The following is a 24,014-nucleotide window of genomic DNA, read 5'->3' as shown; positions in this document are numbered from 1 at the left end:
GGGTTCCTACCGCCACTGTTGGTAAATTACAATGTTATGATAATAGTACAAAATGATTTAAAGTCATTAAACTGACATATTAGTTGATTAAGAATGGGCAGACTTACCCAAATACATTTAAATAAATACAAAATGCCATGCCCAAATGCCACCGCAATTCAAAAATGACCCGTGTGTGCCTGCGTGCGTTTATGATACAAACAGGAGGTCGAAGTTGCTGCCTCTCACCAGTTTGGCTCGCAGGTGGTGCCGATCTTGCTGACGGTGTAGCTGCACCAGCCGAACACAGGAGGGATCGTCCAGATGAAGGAGAAGGTCCAGACAAACAGCAGGCCCATTGCCGCATGCTTCCCCCTAAGACGAACATTCCCCAGAGGCCGGCAGATCACAAAGAAACGCTCGAAGGACAGGACTGCCAGGGACCACAGAGCCACAATCCCTAAGAGGAGGCACAGACAGTCTGTAGGGCCCAGAAGAAACATGTCTACCCATTTGGCTGTGACTATATTCATTAAAATAACAATGAATTACATATCTTTATTAAAAACATTATCTTGATAAGTAAATTCATACAATTTCATTCTTCCACCAGAATATATAATCCGGACAAAAAAATCTGTGTTAGTTATTTTAGTCATGTTTCCACAGACACGCACCAGACGTAAAACATGTTTGCATAGTTGCTACGTAAAATGACTGGTCGTCCGTTAACAAAAATGGTTGCTATGCAGGCAGACTATAGTTGTTGTCGCTAGCTAGACAACTTATAATATATAATATATGCCATTTAGCAGACGCTTTTATCCAAAGCGATTTACAGTCATGTGTGCATACATTCTACGTATGGGTGGTCCCGGGAATCGAACCCACTACCCTGGCGTTACAAGCGCCATGCTCTACCAACTTCAGCTAACTCAGTCACGCTTATATTAACCCCGCTTTACCAAACTAACTGCAAGGCTAGAAGCAAGGGGAAATAGTGTGTAAATTCAGATAAATGCAAGAGATGATTCGGACAGCAACCTGAATATGATTATATTCTTATGGAGGGTGACAAATAATTCAGATGGACCTGTTAGCAGGCATAGATGTGCCTGTTGGTGAATACAGCACGGCTTGGAATGCTGCTCGTCCAATCAGCATCTATGATCGAAACAACCAGTTTCATAAAATATGCTAAACACTACTATTCTACACTTCACTCTACCTAAAATGGCTTACCTAGAACCATTGTAAAAACTGCAGTTGTCTAGCACTCCCTTCTGGTTTGTTTAGTCAAGCAGCTGAAACCCCGTTTCCAATGGCACTTTGAAGTCAACCTAGGCTGGACTAGGTTGATTTGCTGGACTAGCTGAAATTTGCCCCCTAATTTTAAATCCCAGTGGAAACGGTGTTTTAGTCTCCTATTCTTCAGACCATAAACCACATTTAGTGTCCTTATTGGCCAAGGTCACGCACGACGTTCTTATATTAGCCAATCAGCAGCCTATATTCCTGAGACTTCAGGTTCATTTGTGTAGGACCCCTGCCCTTGTCTGCGCAGAAATCAGATAACGTTGCTTTCCATCTTGACGAACTACCCTTTTCCTCTTGTATACAATATCCTTGGTGTCTGACATTTTTACTGTGCGTGCGTCTAAAACATAAGTGTTTTAAGATATTTTATGTTCCGTTTGTTTTGTTGCTAAGTATTGTCTGTTGTTGTATTTTCCATATATGTTGAGTTTGCTGGCTAGCTCGCGCTGCCGCTAGCATTTACACAAAGAATGCATTAGTAGTGTATGTTAGCATGCCAAGTAGCTTTAGCCGTTTGTTAGCATTTGTCATTTGAGGTGATAGGCTATTTTTCCTTTGTATATGTAAATCGCTCATGCTCTGGTGTTGGTATTATGTAGACTTTCCTGTATTGCTATTGTTGATGTACAGGTCCACTAGCCTGTTTAGTAGAAACTAGCCCTGCAGAAGGAAAATATGCCTACATTTATATTACCTCCCTTACAGAACCAGAATCTGTCAGTTTCAAGGGTGGTGTGAGTGTGTCTGTGTGGATCCTTTCTGTCCATTAAAAACCCCTTAACTAGAAGTACTGTCTTTGTTCTGGATGGACATTGCTGTAGTGGCTACTAACCAGCCTGGAAATCAGCACCGGGAGTTCTATTTTAATGGTCCTTCGATTTTGTAACCAACATATTTCACAACCATAAAATTATATTTGGCTGTCCCTGTCAGGTTCCAGGTGGAACACTCAAAGTACCCTTTGGTGAAAAGGTTATACCTGGAACCAAAAAGGGTTTGGTTTTACTACAGGGACAGCGGAAGAACACTTTGTTCTAGGTAGACCTTTTTTTCTAAGACTATGTACAGAAAGTAGTCACACCACTTGACTTTTTCCACATGTTGTACTGTTAGTGGGATTAAAATTTCTTAAATTGTAAAAACAAACAAAATACTCTGTCAAAGCGGGAGAAAAATTCGGACATTTGTAAAAAATTAAAAAACGAATATGTTGATTAGATAAGAATTCAACCTTTGGCAGCGATTACACCTGTAAGTCTTTGGATAAGTCTCCAAGAGCTTTCCCCACCTGGATTGTGCAACATGTGCCCATTATTCTTTTTAAAATTCTTCACGCTCTGTCAAATTGGTTGTTGACCATTGCTAGACAACCATTTTCAGGTCTTGCCATATATTTTTAAGTAGGTTTAAGTCAAAACTGTAACTCAGCCACTGTTTTAGGATATTGTCCTGCTGAAAGGTGAATTAATCTCTCAGTGTCTGGAGGAAAGCGGACTGAACCAGGTTTTCCTTTAGGATTTTAGCTGTGCTTAGCTCCATTCAGTTTATATTTTATCCTAAAGAACTCCCCAGTCCTTAAACAATTACAAGATACTCATAACATGATGCAGCCACCACTATGCTTGAAAATATGGAGTGGTACTCAGTAATGTGTTGAATTGCATTTGCCCCAAACATTTTGTTTTCAGAACAACAAGTTAAATTGCTTTGCCACATTTTTTGCAGTATTACTTTATTGCCTTGTTGCAAACATGATGCATGTTTTGGAATATATTCTGTACAGGCTTCCTTCTTTTCACTCTGTCAATTAGGTTAGTATTGTGGGGTAATTACAATGTTGATCCATCCTCAGTTTTCTCCTATCACAGTCATTCAATTCTGTAACTGTTTTAAAGTCACCATTGACCTCATGGTGAAATCTACCGCAACCCAGTTAGGAAGGAAGCCTGTATCTTTGTAGTGACAAGGTGTGTTGATACACCATCCAAAATGTAATTAATAACCTCACCATGCTCAAAGGGATAATCAATGTATGCTTTTTAATTTAACCATCTAACAATAGGTGCCCTTCTTCGCAAGGCATTGGAAAACTTCCATGGTTTTTGCGGTTTAATCTGTGTTTGAAATTCAGTGCTAGACTGAGGGACCTTACAGATAACTGTATGTGTGGGGTACAGAAGTGAGGTAGTCATTATTGCACACAGTGAGTCCCTGCAACTTGTGACTTGTTAAGCACATTTTTATTCCTGAACTTATTAAGGCCATTTCAGCTTTTCATTTTTAATTCATTTGTAGAAATGTCGACACCCTTGTGTGCAAAAAAAACCCCATTTGTTTCCTAAATTAGATCAGTTATTATATATATATTTTTTTTTTAAATGACGATCATATCTATTAGTCTGTGTAATTTTGCCATCAGTTTCATGTCCATTTTTCAGCACCACAAAATGCACTACAAAACTGCCAAATGCACTACAAACGATGGATGGATTCCTTTCTGCAATGTAATATCGGTCTTTTAAAAAAACTGTCCAAGAAACCAAATGAATCAAACAATCAATCAGTCTGACTTTCAAACGCTATTATTTTGCTACATTTCAGAATCTAAACAGCTCCAACACTGACACCTGCAGCAACTGTGCGGTTACACCAGCATCCCAGGTTACTTATTCAAAAACATTACCATGATCCATGCTGAACTTACCGAAATAGGTGACAGCAAAACCTTCCAATATGCAAGCCCAATTTCCAAGAAAAAAATACCCTTTGGCATTTGTTAGAAAACTTATTGTTCCACCGGTGAGTGACACGAGGAAATCAGCGACAGATAAATTAACAATGATATAATTTAAGGGCTGTCTCAGCTGTTTGAACTTGTAAGTGGCCAACATAACAGTAAAATTTTCAAAGAGAGACAGAGATGTTACAACAAACATCAACGTAGCCAAAACTGCGAAATTCCAAGGTGCAAGATGTGTTATTGGACCAGTGAACGGATCAGCGTGTGGTTTGTAGATCTCGGCTGTCTCGTTAAAAGAAACACCATTTACTGCAATTCTTATATTATCCATTGTCCATGTCAAAATAATTGCACTTGACTATAGAGTAAAATTCCTATTGCACTCGTGGGTTATGTAAAGGGTCAGCGATCTTGTGGTCCATTACTCATTTTCACAACTTAATTTGTACTCTCCTCCTCGAAACTGCAGCATGCCCAGAGTCGCGCGTAAAGAGCATTCGTTAAAATGATTACTGGATCAACAGCCATTCCTTGATTTTTTTTGCATACTTTTCTTTGAGTAGGCTGTACTTAAGATCTTGATATCCGCATTTTGCATGAAAGCACATATTTTGGACCAAAGCGACGAATCCACAGTTATTCTGAATTCAAGGCTGTTTAAAGAGTGAGTCTGTATCTTTAAAAAAAACAGCAACGGTAAACAAAACCGCAAAAGCACTGCTGCAAATAAACAAACACTTTCTTAATGAATATGTACGGACCGAATCTGAGCCTTGAGAAGGCTTACCAGCAACTGAATTGATAGGTGACTTATGTTGCCTGTAGTCGACTCGCTCGTAACAATTCGAGCGTCACTCCTGACCTGGAGGAAATGTAGCCCCAAAGGCCAATAGATGGCGATATTGAGTCGTGTCATCTTGCCATCCAAATGCATTGTATGCAGCCGGCAATATAACTTGTATCCCTCGTGGACCGATTCGTACCTACAACATTCTCCATTCGGACTGCATCGGTGTCGATTTCCTCAACTCTATTTAATGGAGAGAAGGCGATGAAAATGAAAATATGCCTACTTTATTTTTGAAACACCACTATCCACCACCATGCTAGAGTGGCTAAATGCTAAGCAATTTAAAATAAAATAGTACTGAAATCATAAGCTACAGCTAGCTAGCACTGTAGTGCATAACATGTAGTGAGTAGGTGGCTCAAAGAGAAAGACAATAGTTGAACCGTTTGGGACGAATACGTTTATTAAAAAATGAAGGAGAAGCGAGAGAGAGTGAGAGCTAGCTATATTTCATTATATTTTTGTTCACTTTCACTTACTTCAAAACACATTTTCAAGAGTATCAGCAGTGTAAAAGAGGGTGGGGGGCAATGTAAATGGTCTGGGTAGTCATTTGATTAGGTATTCAGGAGTCGTATGGCTTGGGAGTAGAAGCTGTTTAGAAGCCTCTTGGACCTAGACTTGGCGCTCCAGTACCGCTTAACATGCGGTAGCAGAGAGAACAGTCTATGACTAGAGTGGCTGGAGTCTTCGACAATTTTTCCTCCTTCCTCTGACACCGCATGGTAAAGAGGTCCTGAATGTGATGTACTGGGCCATTCGCACTATCCTCTGTAGTGCCTTGCGGTCGGAGGCCGAGCAGTTGCCATACCAGGCAGTGATGCAACCAGTCAGGATGCTCTCGATTGTGCAGCTGCAGAACCGTTTGAGGATCTGAGGACCCATGTTCTGTAGCAGAGAGAACTGTCTATGACTAGGGTGGCTGGAGTCTATGACTAGGGTGGCTGGAGACTAGGGCCTTCCTCTGACACTGCCTGGTATAGAGGTCCTGGATGGGTGGAAGCTTGGCCCCAGTGATGTACTGTGCCAAGCAGCTGCTGCAGCTGTAGAACCTTTTTGAGGACCTGAAGACTCATGTCAAATCTTTTCAACCTCTTCAACCTCAGGAGGCTGAAGAAATTCGGCTTGTCACCAAAAGCACTCACAAACTTCTACAGAGGCACAATCGAGAGCATCCTGTTGGGCTGTATCACCGCCTGGTACGGCAACTGCTCCGCCCACAACCTTAAGGCTCTCCAGAGGGTAGTGAGGTCTGCACAACGCATCACAGGGGGCAAACTACCTGCCCTCCAGGACACCTACACCACCCGATGTCACAGGAAGGCCATAAAGATCATCAAGGACAACAACCACCCGAGCCACTGCCTGTTCACCCCGCTATCATCCAGAAGGCGAGGTCAGTACAGGTGCATCAAAGCTGGGACCGAGAGACTGAAAAACAGCTTCTATCTCAAGGCCATCAGACTGTTAAACAGCCACCACTAACATTGAGTGGCTGCTGCCAACACACTGACTCAACTCCAGCCACTTTAATAATGGGAATTGATGGGAAATTATGTAAAATATATCACTAGCCACTTTAAACAATGCTACCTAATATAATGTTTACATACCCTACATTATTCATCTCATATGTATACGTATATACTATACTCTATCTTTTACTGCATCTCTATGTAATACATGTATCACCCAGGGCTCTGTTACTATCTCATATGTATATACTGCCCATCTACTGTATCTTGCCTATGCCGCTCATCTACTGCATCTCTATGTAATACATGTATCACTAGCCACTTTAACTATGCCACTTTGTTTACATACTCATCTCATATGTATATACTGCACGCAATACCATCTACTGTATCTTGCCTATGCCGCTCTGTACCATCACTCATTCATATATCTTTATGTACATATTCTTTATCCCCTTACACTTGTGTCTATAAGGTAGTAGTTTTGGAATTGTTAGCTAGATTACTTGTTGGTTATTACTGCATTGCCGGAACTAGAAGCACAAGCATTTCGCTACACTTGCATTAACATCTGCTAACCATGTGTATGTGACAAATAAAATTTGATTTGATTCGATGAGAATGGGTGCATGCTCAGTCCTCATTTTCCTGTAGTCCACAATCATCTCCTTTGTCTTGATCATGTTGAGGGAGAGGTTATTGTCCTGGCACCACACGGCCAGGTCTCTGACCTCCCTATAGGCTGTCCCGTCGTTGTTGGTGATCAGGCCTACCACTGTTGTGTCATCTGCAATCCTAATGATGTTGTTGGAGTTGTGCCTGGCCGTGCAGTCATGAGTGGAGGGAGTACAGGAGGGGACTGAGCACGCACCCCTGAGGGGCCCCTGTGTTGAGGATCAGCATGGCGGATGGGGGCAGCCTGTCAGGAAGTCCAGGATCCAGTTGCAGAGGGAGGTGTTTAGTCCCAGGGTCCTTAGCTTATTGATGAGCTTTGAGGGCACTATGGTGTTGAATACTGAGCTGTAGTCAATGAATAGCATTCTCACATAGGTGTTCATTTTGTCCAGGTGGAAAAGGACAGTGTGGAGTGCAATAGAGATTGCATCATCTGTGGAGCTGTTGGGGTGGTATTCAAATTGGAGTGGGTCTAGGGTTTCTGGGATAATGGTGTTGATGTGAGCCATGACCAGCCTTTCAAAGCACTTCATGGCTACAGATGTGAGTGCAATGGGTCAGTAGTCATTTTGGCAGGTTACCTTAGTGTTATTGGGCACAGGCACTATGGTGGTCTGCTTGAAACATGTTGGTATTACAGACTCGGACAGGGAGAGGTTGAAAATGTCAGTGAAGACACTTGCCAGTTGGTCAGCGCATGCTCGCAGTACACATCCTGGTAATCCATCTGGCCATGCGGCCTTGTGAATGTTGACTTGTTTTAAGGTCTTACTCACATCGGCTGCGGAGAGCGTGATCACAAAGTCTTCTAGAACAGCTGGTGCTCTCATACATGTTTCAGTGTTATTTGCCTCAAAACGAGCATGGAAGTAGTTTAGCCCGTCTGGTAGGCTTGTGTCACTGGGCAGCTCTCGGCTGTGCTTCCCTTTTGAGGTCTGTAATGGTTTGTAAGCTCTGCCACATCCGATGAGCGTCAGAGCCGGTGTAGTACTATTCAATCTTAGTCCTGTATTGATGCTTTGCCTGTTTGATGGTTCGTCGGAGGGCATAGCGTGATTTCTTATAAGCTTCCGGGTTAGAGTCCTGATCCTTGAAAGCGCAGCTCTGGCCTTTAACTCAGTGAGGATGTTGCCTGTAATCCATGGCTTCTGGTTGGGGTATGTATGTGCAGTCACTGTGGGGACGATGTCATTGATGCACTTATTGATGAAGCCAATGACTGATGTGGTGCACTCCTCAATGACATTTGAGGAATCCAGGAACATATTCCAGTCTGTGCTAGCAAATAGTCCTGTAGCTTAGCATCTGCTTCATCTGACCACTTTTTATTGATCTAGTCACTGGTGCGCCCTGCTTTGATTTTTGCTTGTAAGCAGGGATCAGGAGGATAGAATTATGGTCAGATTTGCCAAATGGAGGGCGAGGGAGAGCGTTGTATGCTTCTTTGTGTGTGGAGTAAAGGTGGTCCAGAGTTTTTTTTCTCCTCTGGTTGCACATTTAACATGCTGATAGAAATTTGGTAAAACGGATTTAAGTTTACCTTCCTTAAAGTCCCCGGCTACAAGGAGCACCACCTCTGGGTGAGCCTTTTCTTGTTTGAATACAGCTCATTCAATGCTGTCTTAGTGCCAGCCTCTGACAGGGGTGGTATGTAAAACAGCCACAAAAAAATACAGATGAAAACTCTCTAAGTTGATAGTGTGGTCTATAGCTTATCATGAGATACTCTACCTCAGGCGAGCAATAGCTTGAGACTTCCTTAGTTATCGTGTACCAGCTGTTATTTACAGAAATACATACTCCACCGCCCCTTGTCTTACCAGACGGCGCTGTTCTATCCTGCAGGTACAGCGTATAACCAGCCCGCTGTGTGTTGATAGTGTCATCGTTCAGCCACGACTCCTTGAGCATAAGATATTATAGTTTTGAATGTCCCGTTGGTAGTTTAGTCTTCTGCGTAGGTCATCTATTTTGTTCTCCAAATATTGCACATTTGCTAGCAGAATGGAAGTAAGTGGGGGTTCATTCGATCGCCTACGAATTGTCAGAAGGCAGCCCGTCCTCCGGCCCCTTTTTTGCCGCCTCCTCTTCACGCAAATCACAGGGATCTCTTCCTGTTCCCGAGAAAGCAGTATATTGTTTACGTCACGCTTGTCAGACTTGTTAAAGGAAAAAAAGGATTCTGCCAGTACGTGGTGAGTAATCGCAGTCCTGATGTCCAGAAGTTATATTGGTCGTAAGAGACGGTAGCTAGCGAATGCAATTGGCTAGTTTAGCCTACTTAAACACCCGGCTCAAACAGAGAGGGACGGTATGTTAGCTAGCTGGCTATGGCTATCCAACACTGAAACTTTTCCAAGTCAAGGTAAGCGTTTGTTTTTATTAATTTATTGCCACCGGGGCCCGCCAGTGTAACTCCTAAACTGATTGCTGACTGTACACTGTACTGCTAATGTGTTAGTTTACTAATATTCTAGTTCTATTAGCTATGCTGACTATGATGTTAGCTAGCTAATATTGTGACGTCGATGTAGGCTGTCTGTGCCGGTTAGGAATTACAACAAGCAAAGGGATCATGCTGTTTGTATGTGGCTGCTATGAAAGTGAACAGTGTTTGCTTGTAATCAGGGGTGTATTCATTCTACTGATTATGTTGACAAACGTTTCTTAAAAAGAAGCAAACGAAGCGGAAATAAACATATCTGAATTTGTCCAATAGAAACTCTATTTTGCAACTGTTGGACTAATGATTACACCCTAGATCAGTTAGATGCAGGCAAGAGTGCAAGGCGGTATTGACACTGTGTGTCACAGATTGATTACAAAAAAAATATTCCTACCTGTGCACCTACGTTGTAAACTTTCATTCATAGGCTAGGTTGTAGCAACCTCGTGATGGGTATAGGGAAAATTTTAGTATCATGTAGTAGCCTAAACCTATCGATGTTACTTTGAGCTCGGTTAATGGAATATTAATGACAGTCATCCAATATGCTGTAAAAGAAATAAGGCCATGCTCATCAAAAAATCATCGTCCTCCCATCTTAAACGGCACCAGCCTCCACTGATCTGACTATATGAGAAGTGTATGATGATAAGGGTTACGTGCAATGTGTGTATTATGTTGAGTGTGTACTGTACAGTGTTTACTTTGTATACAGCATGACTGTGTGTCTAAGACAATTTTCCCCTTGGGACATCCTATCAGACCAACAGCAGCATTGCATTTTGATACACCTGAAGTAGGGCTACATTGATTTCCAGTGGAACTCTGCATTTGCCTTGCAGCATTACATTGCAGAGGCAGTTGCAGTGCGTTCTGTGTGGTACATATTGTACAGTACATTGTATAAATCTAACATATGCATTGAATAGTATGGTAGATGGTAGATACATGTGTTCAGTATAGTTGTGTAGGTATCAGTATAGATGCAAATGGTACGCAATGATGCTGTCGGTTTGATCAGCCATAGTCTACAGTATATGCATCATTCGTGAAGCACGACAAATACACTGCCGTTCACTTTCATATTTTGAATAGGGCAATATTTAATATATACACTGAACTAAAATATAAACCCAATGTGTAAAGTGTTGGTCCCATGTTTCGTTAGTAGAAATGTTCCATACCCACAAAACGTTTTTGTCTCTAAAAATATATCCCTTTTACTGATAATTTCTCCTATGCCAAGATAATCCATCCACCTGACAGGTTTGGCATATCAAGAAGCTGATTAAACAGCATGATTAATACACAGGTGCTCGGGACAAAAAAGGCCACTTTAAAATGTGCATTTGTCTTACACAGCACAAACCCGCAGATGTCTCAAGTTTTGAGGGAGCGTGAAATTGGCATGCTGACTGCAGGAATGTCCACCAGAGCTGTTGCCAGATATGAATGTTCTTTTCTATAGTAAACGCTGCCTCCAATGCCGTTTTAGAAAATCTCCATCCTGTCCATCCTGCTTCTACACCTGCGGGAGCATCAGAATCAGATCTCTAGCCTCTCCATCCTGCTTCTTCACCCGCGGGATCGTCAGAGGGGGGAGTATTTCTCTCTGTAATAAAGCCCTTTGGTGGGGAAAAACTCATTCTGATTTGCTGGGCCTGGCTGCCAAATGGGTGGGCCTTTGCTCTCCCAGGCCCAACCATGGCTGCACCCCTGCCCATTCATGTGAAATTCATAGATTAGAGCAAAATTAATTTACAGTTGAAGTCGCAAGTTTACATACACCTTAGCCCAATACATTTAATCTCAGTTTTTCACAATTCCTGACATTTAATCCTAGTAAAAATTCCCTGTTTTAGGTCAGTTAGGATCACCACTTTATTTTAAGAATGTGAAATGTCAGAATAATAGTAGAGAGAATGATTTATTTCAGCTTTCATTTCTTTCATCACATTCCCAGTGGGTCAGACGTTTACATACACTCAATTAGTATTTGGTAGCATTGCCTTTAAATTGTTTAACTAGGGTCAAATGTTTCGGGTAGCCTTCCACAAGCTTCCCACAATAAGTTGGGGGAATTTTGGCCCATTCTTCCTGACAGAGCTGGTGTAACTGAGTCAGGTTTGTAGGCCTCCTTGCTCGCACACACTTTTTCAGTCCTGCCCACACATTTTCTATAGGATTGAGGTCAGGGCTTTGTGATGGCAACTCCAATACCTTGACTTTGTTGTCTTTAAGCCATTTTGCCACAACTTTGGAAGTATACTTGGGGTCATTGTCCATTTGGAAGACCCATTTGTGACCAAGCTTTAACTTCCTGACTGATGTCTTGAGATGTTGCTTCAATATATCCACATAATTTTCCATCCTCATGATGTCATCTATTTTGTGATGTGCACCAGTCCCTCCTGCAGCAAAGCACCCCCACAACATGATGCTGCCACCCCCGTGCTTCACGGTTGGGATGGTGATCTTCGGCTTGCAAGCCGCTCCCTTTTTCCTCCAAACATAACGATGGTCATTATGGCCAAACAGTTCTATTTTTGTTTCATCAGACCAGAGGACATTTCTCCAAAAAGAACGATCTTTGACCCCATGTGCAGTTGCATACCGTAGTCTGGCTTCTTTATGGTGGTTTTGGAGCGGTGGCTTCTTCATTGCTGAGCGGCCTTTCAGGTTACGTCGATATAGGACTCGTTTTACTGTGGATATAGATACTTTTGTACCGGTTTCCTCCAGCAACTTCACAAGGTCCTTTGCTGTTGTTCTGATTTGCACTTTTCACACCAAAGTACATTAATCTCTAGGAGACCGAATGCGTCTCCTTCCTGAGCGTTATGACGGCTGTGTGGTCCCATGGTGCTTATACTTGCGTACTATTGTTTGTACAGATGAATGTGGTACCTTTATGCATTTGGAAATAGCTCCCAATGATGAACCAGACTTGTGGAGGTCTAAAAAAAAATTCTGAGGTCTTGGCTGATTTATTTTGATTTTCCCATGATGTCAAGCAAAGAGGCACTGAGTTTGAAGGTAGGCCTTGAAATACATCCAAAAGTACACCTCCAATTGACTCAAAGTATGTCAATTAGCCTATCAGAAGCTTCTAAAGTCATGACATAATTTTCTGGAATTTTCCAAGCTGTTTAAAGGCACAGTCAACTTATCGTAATTGCTGGACTATTAAGCGCACCTGAATATAAACCGCACCCACTGAATTATTAAAAAATATGTTTTCTGTACAAAAATAAACCGCACATGTCTATAAGCCGCAGGTGCCTACCGGTACATTGAAACAAATGAACTTTACACAGCCTTTAAACGAAACACGGCTTGTAACAAAAATAAATAGGCTTTAACGAAACACGGCTTGTAACAAAAAATGTAACAGTAGCCTACCAAGCCTCCTCCTGTGCACTGAAACCACTGAAGTCATCTCCTTCGGTGTCGGAGTTGAATAGCCTCAGAATTGCTTCATCCGATGTTGGATCATTTTCATTGTCGCTCTCCTCATCACTTTCATCCGGAGGCAAATACCCCGCTGAGCTCATGCTGCCCCTTCAACACGCAGCAGTCCAGCCTTTCGAAACCCGTTAATGATAGTGGATATTTTGACAATGCTCCACGCTGTCAGGACCCACTGGCAGACTTGACCATAAGTTGCTCTTCGCATGCAGCCCATTTTAGTGAAGGATTTCTCCCCACTTGTCATCCAAGCCTCCCACTGAACACTGAGCGCCACCTTAAATGCACGATTTACACTGATGTCGAGTGGCTGCAAATACTTTGGGCCATCTGCTTTTCTTCCCTCTGAAAGGTTTGTTGTCTTTTTGCACTGATTCAGTTCCTCACGCTGCTGTTTACAAAGTCTTATAATCGACTCATTAAGGCCAAGCTCCCATGCAGCAGCTCTTATTTATTTTTCCAACAGCCAGATCGATCGCCTTCAACTTGAAAGCTGCATCATATGCATTTCTCCGTGTCTTTGCCATGATGAGGGTGACAAAATTACTACCGTAATCAGAATGATGGGAAGTTTGAGCGTGCTCGATTTACGTCACATTGTGACGGTGCTCAGTTTTTTGGCTGAGGCATGAATCTTGCGAAAGCGGGAAAAATCCATAAATTAGCTGAGTCATTGTATAAACCGCAAGGTTCAAAGTGTGGGAATAAAGTAGCGGCTTATAGTCCGGAAATTACGGTAGTGTATGTAAACTTCTGACCCACTGGATTTTTCATACAGTGAATTATAAGTGAAATAATCTGTCTGTAAATAATTGTTGGAAAAATGACTGTCATGCACGAAGTAGATGTCCTAACCGACTTGCCAAAACTATAGTTTGTTAACAAGAAATTTGTGGAGTGGTTGAAAAACTAGTTTTAATGACTCCAACCTAAGTGTATGTAAACTTCTGACTTCAACTGTATTTCAATTGACTGATTTCCTTATATGAACTGTAACTCAGTAAAATCTTTTAAATTGTCGAGTCTATTTTTGTTCAGTGTACAGTGTAAATATATGATGATATAACATTAATCAAAGCCTCTCAGTGAAGGCTACATGTATTGATTATTTATCAATATGCAGTTAGCCTATGTAGCGTTTCATATTGGACTTTTAAAACTCTAGGCTAACATTATTAGGATAAGCTATATAACGTTTTATATTAGTAGGTCTATTGTATGAGGAGTTCAAACCTTTGGCAATTGTTGAATGCTTAAAGGTAGACTCAGTGAAATTACGTCTCGTTCAACATTGCAGCCGATGGTGCAGGCGACTGCCAACTGACTGATCTGCAAATAACCTTGCATCATAAATAACAACTTGGTATTATTTGTAGATCAATTTACCTATGATACATTACAGTTTTGATCCTCTTGAATACGTGCATTGAGATGAGCAACATGCAAGGCTCTCACACAGTCACAAACAGTGTCTGCACATGTAGTCCGAAATTTCAGAGTTTCCAGTTGTTTTGAACAAGGTATTAGTCTCAGCAGAGGGAGGGAAAGAGTGGTAGAGGGTCCAGGTGTCACGGTCCCTGCTCTCTCTTTTCTTTCCTCCGGTGAGCCTGGTCAGGGAGAGTGGACACCTTCTTCCACCTGATGGCGAAACTCGAGTCGCACAGCATCTGCCTCATGCCCAAATTCATTTTGTTCCTATGACCAAGAGAAAGTGAAATATTCATTGGTATTAAAATAGAGATGACGATCTGCTACTGCTAATTCATTGCAGCATTGTATGTTTTGTAATAGTGTTAAATAAATAAAAAGTGTTGACCTTGCTGAGTAAAAATGTTGACATGAACTCACTCATAAAAGCATAATCTATTTACTGTATTCTTTGACAGTCTGTCTGGTAATGTTTTGAAAAGTTATCAAATCTCACATAAGCTAGTATCAAACCTTGCTGTGGTCAGGGTTGTGGAAGTTGTAGGCACAGTGATTTGAGCTATCTAATTGGCCAGCATAGTACACACACTTGATTTAGCCACAGATCTACCAGTCTGCCTGGTAGGCGGAGTTGTCTTTTCAGACAAATAAAATGGTTAAAGATGGGAACACTTTGCCTACCCGGTGCGCAGGGCTTTAGAATCAAGTGCACCTACCACCAACAGCACAACATGAAAAAAAAGAGTGCAAGCCTTTTCTACGGAAATGTTGGTTGATCGATCGGTTGGTGACCACTGTACTATGCTGTTTACATTTTACATCTAAGTCATATCGCTGAGTCTACGTTTAATGCGAGTAGCCTATAGCCTAACCCAAACTATTTGGTTTTTTTACTGAGGGGAGACTGCCAAGCAAACAAAACAGTAGGCCAATTTTTTTTTTTTCCTGTGGTAATGCATACAGACGCATTGTGAGGTCATTTTTTTAAGTCTAAATAGATTTTCTATAGATTTAATGATTGTATCATTGTTTGGCATAATGACTTTCTTAACTAGCCTGACAACATTAAACAGACGTAGGATATGTTGTATACATTTGGGTCCCTTCATTTAGTTTGATGTTATGCTACAAATGGAATAGTGTTCTGGTGACTTAAGACATAAACTAAAGTCAGGAGGTTGGTCAGGGAGTATAGGTATACCATGACCGTCTAGCAATCCAAAGGTTGTGTGTTTGAGTCGCGTCGGGTACAACTGTAGCATTTTAGCTAACCCTTTCACTAACCTTAACCTGTAAGCGGTGATAGCCTATGGCATGGTTTGAATTATTCATATAGGATTCTGTCAGAAATATTACTTATTAAAGTAAGCTACTGTTGTCAGAACCTGCTGTCAATATTTTGTAATCATACCATTGAGGTCAACGGAGTTGTTATTCGTTTCGATATCACTGGAATCTCAGATGCTCGAAGAACCTATCACACACGTCTGTCAGAGACAGAATGAGTGACGAATGAGGTGAGCTGCGGGTAAGAATGAGCTTTTTCTTCCCTTTGACGACTGTGGTAGCTAGTGTCACATGGCTAGCTACTGAGACTTTGCTAGCTTAGCTGTAAGGCTTCGCGAACCTGGCTAGCTCGCTGCAAGGCTAGCTATCCTACTGACTAGCTTTTCTACCTAGAAGTGTAGAAATTCTAGCTCATGCTCTTGTTTAGCTCAACCCACTACTGCGCCACGTTCACCAGATGAACCGTCCTAGCTTCACTGCTTATCGGTCGAGAGCCATGTTTTTGTTTTTTCCCAAGACTAATAAAGCGCTAGCTTCCCGTGGCTAACATTGTGCTATCAAGCACCAGCTAGCCACGTTCACATTGTTAAAGGAATAGCTTTCTCCAACTAGCACTGTGCTAACTAGCTAAGCTATTAGCCTACGTGGCGAAATGACGTTTCACTTTGTTCTCAGATTAACTGTATTTTTGGAGCCATGGAGCCTGTGAGTTTGACCCAAGGGGCACCGAGCAAGGCCCTGGCCCCTGCCCAAGCACTGGATCCGTGTCCATGCTGGACAACCATATCATGGAAGGACAGTTATGCTCCCATTGTAGGGAGTGCACGGAGCAAGTCCAGTGTGGTTTGTCTCCGGCACTGCCTTCGAGCATGTAGACTTCTCACAGACCCAACCCTCACTGGCCGACGTCTTGTATGGCTACCCTGAGGACCTTCACCCACTCTTTCAGGGCTTGGCCCAGGAGGAGGGGGACCTTGTCATCGACGATGGCAAGGGCATGACCAAACTCCTCCAGGCAGCGGAAGAGGATGTGGAGTTGCAAACTCTAACATCTAAGCCCTCTTCTGCTCTTAGCAGGGCATCGATGGCAGATGACAGATATTCGCTCATCGATATCTGCGAACAGGCATTGGCCAGACTCAGCATTGACTGACCCGAATTGGAGGGGGTGGCAGCTCAGAGAGGGACTGGTATGATGGGAGGATGCTCTCCTCTCGCACCTTCCCAGGCAAGCAACTCCTCTCAGCTGTCCCAGCTTGCGTGTCGGAAGCAAAACGTAACTGGGACAAACCCTTGATCAGCAAAGTCCATACCGGAATTTTGCCAACATGAATGTCAAGGATATGGAGGAGCTGGGCCTCGGCAAGCCACCAACCACCTCTATGCCAGTGCCTCATTGCTGAAAGGCACTTCCCCCCCCTGGTAAGACGGACCTCTTTTCCGCGTCCATCTACCGAAAGGTCTACGTGTCCGCCAGACATTCTGTACAGGGATTGAATGTTACATCCATAGAGATGCATAATCTCCTAGCTATCGGTATCTCTGGTGTCTGTCGAGACACACCTCAACCTTGGAGCCTCCAAAGGCGCCATCCAAGTCTGTGGCCGTGCCATGAGCCTTGCAATGGTGGAGGAGAGAGCCTTGTGGCTCTGAGAAAGCAGATTCCCTTGAATCTCCTGTTGAGCCGAAAGGAACTGTTTGGCCCGGCTGTCACCGCCATGAGGCAGAAGTGCAAACTTTGAAAGAAGAAGGACGAAGCCTTTAACTTCTGCCTGCCCCGTAGACCCGGGAACCGTGGCTACCCGGCCTACCCCTCTACATGGCTTCATGGCAGGGCGAGGGCAAATTTCTGGCACCAGGGCCTTCCATGCGAAGCCCTCAAAGATGCTGCAGGCATCAACCCCGCTGTTCGCATTCCCAAACGGGCCAAAAGTGGTGAAAACGGTCCTTAACTGCAGCCACATCAAGGTCCCAACCAGCTGATTCCCCTACGTGGAAGGGGTGCCTGACCTAGGGGTACGCCCCCTGTGGCAAAGAGGGGCAGCCAACAATTCACCCCGTGTTCTGGCCTACCACCTCTCGGGTCGAGTACAGACCCCCCCCCATCACAGAGGCACATCTATTCTTCCTTTTGTGCAGCGATCCATCTCCATGTGTTCGCTCTCAAGGAAGACTGGGGGAATTCAACCCTGTGTGCCCTCTGTATCACGGCTCTACTCCCGGATTTTGTTCAAGCAGCCGGGACAGGGAGGCAAATTGCCAGTCACCACCAAGCACTGTTCCATTTTACAGTGTGTTAACACTGCCCTTTTCAGTAAAAACAGTCTTTGCTGTATTCAGGTGTCATGCTAAAAAATACGAAATGGCAACTCGCTCCATCGCCACCAGAGGGTGCTCCGTTCAACGTGCTGTTTCGCTCTATTCGTCGAGGTGACTGGTTTCTAATGTTTTCTTTTCAAGTCCTACGAATTCCTTCCTGTCCCATTTGGGCTAGCACTAGTTCCATGAACGTTGAGCAAATGTGTAGAGGCAGCTCTCACACATTGAAAAACAAGGGGCTGAGTGTCTCCACTTACATAGAAAATGACCTGCTTTGCTCCGCATCCCGGGACCAAGCGGACCAAGGATGCCTTGGCTGTGTGCTTAGGGTCGTTGTCCAGTTGGAAGGTTAACATATTCCCCAGTCTGAGATCCTGAGTGCTCTAGAGCAGGTTTTCATCAAGGATCTCACTGTACTTTGCTCCGTTCATCTTTGCCTCGATCCTGACTAGTCTCCCTGCCCCTGCAACTAAAAAACATCCCCACAGCATAATGCTGCCACCACCATGGTTCACCGCAGTGATGGTGCCAGGTTTCCTCCAGACGTGACGCTTGGAATTCAGGACAAAGATTTCAATCTTGGTTTCATCTGACCAGAGAATCTTGTTTATCATGGTCTGAGTCTTTAGGTGCCTTTTGGCGAACTCCAAGAACGCTGTCATGTGCTTTTTACTGAGGAGTGGCTTCCATCTGGCCACTCTACCATAGAGGCCTGATTGGTGGAGTGCTGCAGAGATGGTTGTACTTCTGGAAGGTTCTCCAATCTCCACAAAAACTCTGGAGCTCTGTCAGAGTGACCATTGGGTTCTTGGTCACCTCCCTGACCAAGGCCCTTCTCCCCGATTACTCAGTTTGGCCGGGCGGCCATCTCTAGGAAGAGTCTTGGTGGTTCCAAACTCCTTCCATTAAAGAATGATGGAGGCCACCATATTCTTGGGGACCTTCAATGCTGCAGAAATGTTTTGGTACCCTTCGCCAGATCTGTTCCTCGACACAATCCTGTCTCGGAGATCTACAGACAATTCCTTCAACCACATGGCTTGGTTCTTGCTCTGACATGCACTGTTAACTGTGGGACCTTATATAGACAGATGTGAGCCTTTCCAAATCATGTCCAATAAATTGAATTTATGACAGGTGAACTCCAAGTTGTAGAAACATCTCAAGGATGATCAATGGAAACAGGATGGACCTGAGCTCAATTTCGAGTCTCATAGCAAAGGGTCTGAATGCTTCTGTAAATAAGGTATTTATGTTTTCACTTTGTCATTATGGGGTATTGTGTGTAGATTGATGAGGGGGAAAATTATTTGATCAATTTTAGAATAAGGCTGTAATGTTACAAATTCAAGGGGTCTGAATACTTTCTGAATGCACTGTAAATAGACAGCTATGAAAAGTATAGATAAACGCTCTTGGTAAATACTCTGGTCTGCAGCTGCATGTTCGACAATAAAACAAAGGGCAATGGTGATCTATTTGCTCGCCTACGCAGTCTTGTCAGGGTTCCGGCTCGCCTGCCACTATTTCTCCTCTGTTTCCTCTTTCAAGCCCCGGGGATTATGGCCTGGTCCAGAGTAACCGGAAAGTCCAGAGCTGCCGAATAAATGAAGAACACATTTTCGTCCAAATTGAGGTTAGTGATCGCTGTTCTAATGTTCAGAAGCTGTTTTCGGTCATTTTTCGTTCATGGGAAATGATGGCAGAGACATTATGTTAAAATAAGTTACGATCCACATAAATAAAACACACAAAATAATTGGTCAGTAGCCCATAAGACGGCTGCTATCCACTGCAGTGCCATCTTCATATGCCATGCATTGTTAGGCATTAATTAAAATTCAAACTATAGATATACACTACATGACCAAAAGTATGTGGACATGTTCTCGTCGAACATCTCATTCCAAAATCATGGGCATTAATAGTCCCCCCTTTGCTGCTATAACAGCCTCCACTCTTCTGGGAAGGCTTTCCACTAGATGTTGGAACATTGCTACAGGGACTTGCTTCCATTCAGCCACAAGCATTAGTGAGGTCGGGCACTGATGTTGGGCGATTAGGCCTGGCACTCAGTGGGCGTTCCATTTCATCCCAAAGGTATTCATTGGGGTTGAGGTCAGGGCTCTGTGCACCCCAGTCAAGTTCTTCCACACCAATCTCGACAAACCCTTTCTGTATGGATCTCGCTTTGTGCATGGGGCATTGTCATGCTCAAACAGGAAAGGGCCTTCCCCAAACTGTCGCCACAAAGTTGGAAGCACAGAATGGTCTAGGTTATCATTGTATGCTGTAGTGTTAAGATTTCCCTTCATTTGAACTAAGAGGCCAAGCCCGAACCATGAAGAACAGCCCCAGACAATTATTCCTCCACCAAACAGTTGACACTATGCATTGGGGCAGGTAGCCTTCTCCTTGCATCCGCCAAACCCAGATTCGTATGTCGAACTGCCAGATAGTGAAGCGTGATTCATCACTCCAGAGAACGCGTTTCCACTGCTTCTGAGTCCAATGGGGGCGAGCTTTACACCAGACGATTCTTACGCACTTCAGCACTCAACGGTCCCGTTCTGTGAGCTTGTATGGTCTACCATTTCGCCGCTGATCCGTTGTTGCTCCTAGACGTTTCCATTTCACAATAACAGCATTTACAGTTGACCGAAATTTGAAGAACTGACTTGTTGGAAAGGTGGCATCCTATGACGGTGCCACGTTGAAAGTCACTGAGCTCTTCATTAAGGCCATCCTATTGCCAATGCTTGTCTATGGAGATTGCGTGGCTGTGTGCTCAATTTTATACACCTGTCAGCAACGGGTGTGGCTGAAAAAGCAGAATCCACTCATTTGAAGGGGTGTCCACATACTTTTCTAGATATAGTGTATATGATAACACACTGAAGTACAACTGCCTCTGAGGTATTTGATAGGTTTGGTCTCCTAGTTATATTTGTGACCACTATCACTATATACATGACCACTATGTGATAGATAAGAGAAATGCCAATGAATTGATCAAGCATCAGGGAGAGGGAGATGTTTTTTTTATGCCCGAGGCGGGCATTAAAAAAAGGTCCCGGGAGGAGTGTCATCAAAACAAGTCAAACCTTATCCTCCTACACCACACACACGCAGGAGCAGACACACACGTAGACAGACGCACACAAGTCCACGCACACTTACTCACTGATTTCCTCTCTCACTGTGACAATTGCATTGAGATTGTTTTACTGGCATGACAACCATGCAATTACACTGGCTTGTGATTTTGAGACCTGTTCAGAAAAGGAAAAGATGGTCGAGAGGTGGTGATGGTGTTGGTGTGCAACAATTTAAAGACCTCCTTGGAGACACTGTTGGAGATTGTATTTGAATCCAAACACTATGATATTCCTACCCATCTAACCCCATTTAAGGTTGCTCACGACTTAGTATATGTTTCTGAAAAGAAACGGGTGTTTGGCATCGAGGTTACAGTGGTTACTGCCGCTGCCTTCTGAGCACAAATGTATGCCAGTACAGGCGTGGGTTTGAATCTGGCCTACGCCCTTCAAGCACACCATTGCTCTTCCTTACTTTCCCGTCTCTTCGACTTTCTCTGTCCAATAAACGAACCAACCAAAAAAGAGGCACCAATTAAAATACCTCGTAGTCATTACAGACTGCCTCCTCCCTTCCCCCACCACCAGATCTTCCATTGTCATCTTCTTACTCCCTCGGGGACACACCTGTCGGACAGATGTCATGTTGATTCATTTGTACTGGAATCCAAAAAAAGTTTATCAATATTTCTCACCAGGCACAGCACCACAGACTGAAATGCCCCTGTCAACCTTTTCCCTGGTTTGCACTGTTCCAGGAAAAACATAGTTGAGTAATGACAGGAGGGCAGGCTGCCGTTGAAAAGGGCGGGAGAGGAGAGGCCCAGGGGGACTCGGATGGGAAATGTATTACACCCTGAGGCATAGCAAAATGTTTATTACTGACAAGTACCCTTCAACAGAGTCTTCCAGCACTACCTAATTTCTTTACACAGCATAGTGATTGAGTCCAAAAGGGGATTTCTTAGTTGTTTTGGAAAGAGGGGCAAGGTTCCATAATTTCCCCAGGATTGCGCTATTATTAGATGAGATCCTTGGGAAAACATATCTAACTTAAAGGACATTTGCAACAACAACATTATGATTCAGTAAACACCCAAGTGATGGAAAAGAGGTCAGTCAGAATGATTTTTTTATTACAGAGTACTGTCATAATAGATTTTGAGGTTCGTTTTTACTGATTCATTCATGTTCAGTATGTGAGGATCCATTGGTCCATCAGCAGCTGTTACTTGAATCTGTCTTATGAGGCTGCAGCATCGTCACTATCATGTAGTGAGAATAACATAACTAGCTAATTCTTCATCTTAAAGATTTCTGTGAAAAAAATTGTGCTAGACAACATGGCCATTTTATGAACATGAAACTGCAAATTAATTTACTCGTTCAGAAATATCTAAGCTGCGAGAAAAGGAACGTGTCATGGTTAGATAGATACTTGGGTCTCATGCCTTCGGGTCTATTTTTCTCCAACAAAACAATTTGTCAGTAGTAATTCACAAATGTTTTGTTGTGTGTCTGCACTTTAAACAGATATCTGTTGCCTGTTGGTATTATTGAAGCAATACAAGTCTGTAGGTTCATGGCAAAAAGACAAGAGCACTGATTTAAAAGACCATAGGTAGGTCAAAAAAGCCAGCCTGAAACCGGCCTCGTCCCATGACAAAAAAGTGGAGTCTCCTGTACAGACAGACACACATTTAATTTTCATTGAACCCTTATTTTACCAGATAAGTTGACAGAATACATTCTCATTTACTGCAATGACTTGGGGAATAGTTGGAGGGGGAATTAATCAGCCAATTGGAAGCTGGGGATGACTAGGTGGGCATGATGGTATGAGGGCCAGATTGGGAATTTAGCAAGGACAACGGGGTGAACACCCCCACCCCTACGAGTGCCAAGGGATCTTTAGCGACCACAGAGAGTCAGGACACCCGTTTAATGTCCCATATGAAAGACCGCAATCTACACAGGGCAATCACATCCAAGGACCAACCCTGCTTCGCTTCAGAGGCAAGCCAGCAATGGGATGGAGGGTGTTATGCTGCTGACAACAATGGTGGTGATGTATGGCCTATTCAGCACCCATCTGTGGTAAGAGGAAACTACAACATAATTTACATTAAATACATGGCAAGTCACCAATAACATGGATACAGCTCTGGAAAAGAATAATGGACAAAAAGTGCACAGAACATGAAGAAAACTGATCAAGCGTAGAATGGAGTATCCTGGAATTCTCACATCGGTATTCATTTGTTTAGTTTATGTTGTCATTTAGCAGATGCTCTTATCAAGAGCAACTTACAGTAGTGAGTGCATATATTTTCATACTGGTCCCCCATGGTAATCAAACCCACCACAACCCTGGCATTGTAAGCGCAGTACTCTATCAACTGAGCCACACGAGTTTGTCTTGGCCCAATAAATTAAATAGAGTTGTACATCCTGACAGCATCTTCATTTCATATCTGGGGCTCAGGGGTTGCTGACACGATAATAAATGTAGCCGTAGGAATTTTTGAACATGAAAAGTGTGTGTGAGTCTGGCGTGCATGTCTGCCTGCGTAGGTGCGTGCGCGTGTGTGTGTGGGCTCCTTTTGTGTGCATCTCTTTGTTTCTCATCATACCGACTGCAGTCATCTCAATGGGCCTTTAACCCAGATAGAGTTGACGTCAATTTAGACTTTCTTCTTACATGTTGTATAAGCTGAAATAGTTTCTCTTTGTTTATGCTTGGTGCATTAGTAAAATTGGATTTGGAATTGAGTTTGTGCTGAGGCAAAGCAGTGTAACTTTCCTTTTTGAATAAATGCCTGTTGAATTCCATCCTTCAGGTGTGTAACAGAGAGATGACCTATGACAGAACATCAACGTCCTCCCTCCACCTCCAACCCTAGCAAATTTTCTCCTGCTCTGTGGACCTTTG

General features: G+C 43.3%; 1 protein-coding gene across 3 annotated transcripts in view; it reads right to left on the bottom strand.

Moving 5' to 3' along the window:
- The window catches only part of LOC118401464 (vertebrate ancient opsin-like), an 80,099-nt gene that overhangs the window by 28,566 nt on the left and 27,519 nt on the right, over positions 1-24,014 (bottom strand). The window contains exons 1-2 of one of the 3 annotated variants that reach the window (XM_052477872.1): positions 4,001-4,782; positions 229-439 (exon numbers count right to left, since the gene is read on the bottom strand). In XM_052477872.1, the coding sequence (XP_052333832.1) occupies positions 229-439; positions 4,001-4,367 (578 nt within the window). In that variant the 5' untranslated portion in view covers positions 4,368-4,782. Of the gene's footprint in view, positions 1-228; positions 440-1,221; positions 1,358-4,000; positions 4,783-24,014 lie in introns of those variants that run through there. The other 2 variants (XM_035798996.2, XM_035799004.2) reach the window with 2 other exon arrangements.

The sequence above is a fragment of the Oncorhynchus keta genome, chromosome 2 (genome assembly GCF_023373465.1).
Source record: "Oncorhynchus keta strain PuntledgeMale-10-30-2019 chromosome 2, Oket_V2, whole genome shotgun sequence".
NCBI lineage: Eukaryota > Metazoa > Chordata > Actinopteri > Salmoniformes > Salmonidae > Oncorhynchus > Oncorhynchus keta.
The sequence above is the reverse complement of the archived record's forward strand: the minus strand, read 5'-3'. Positions and strand labels throughout refer to the sequence as shown.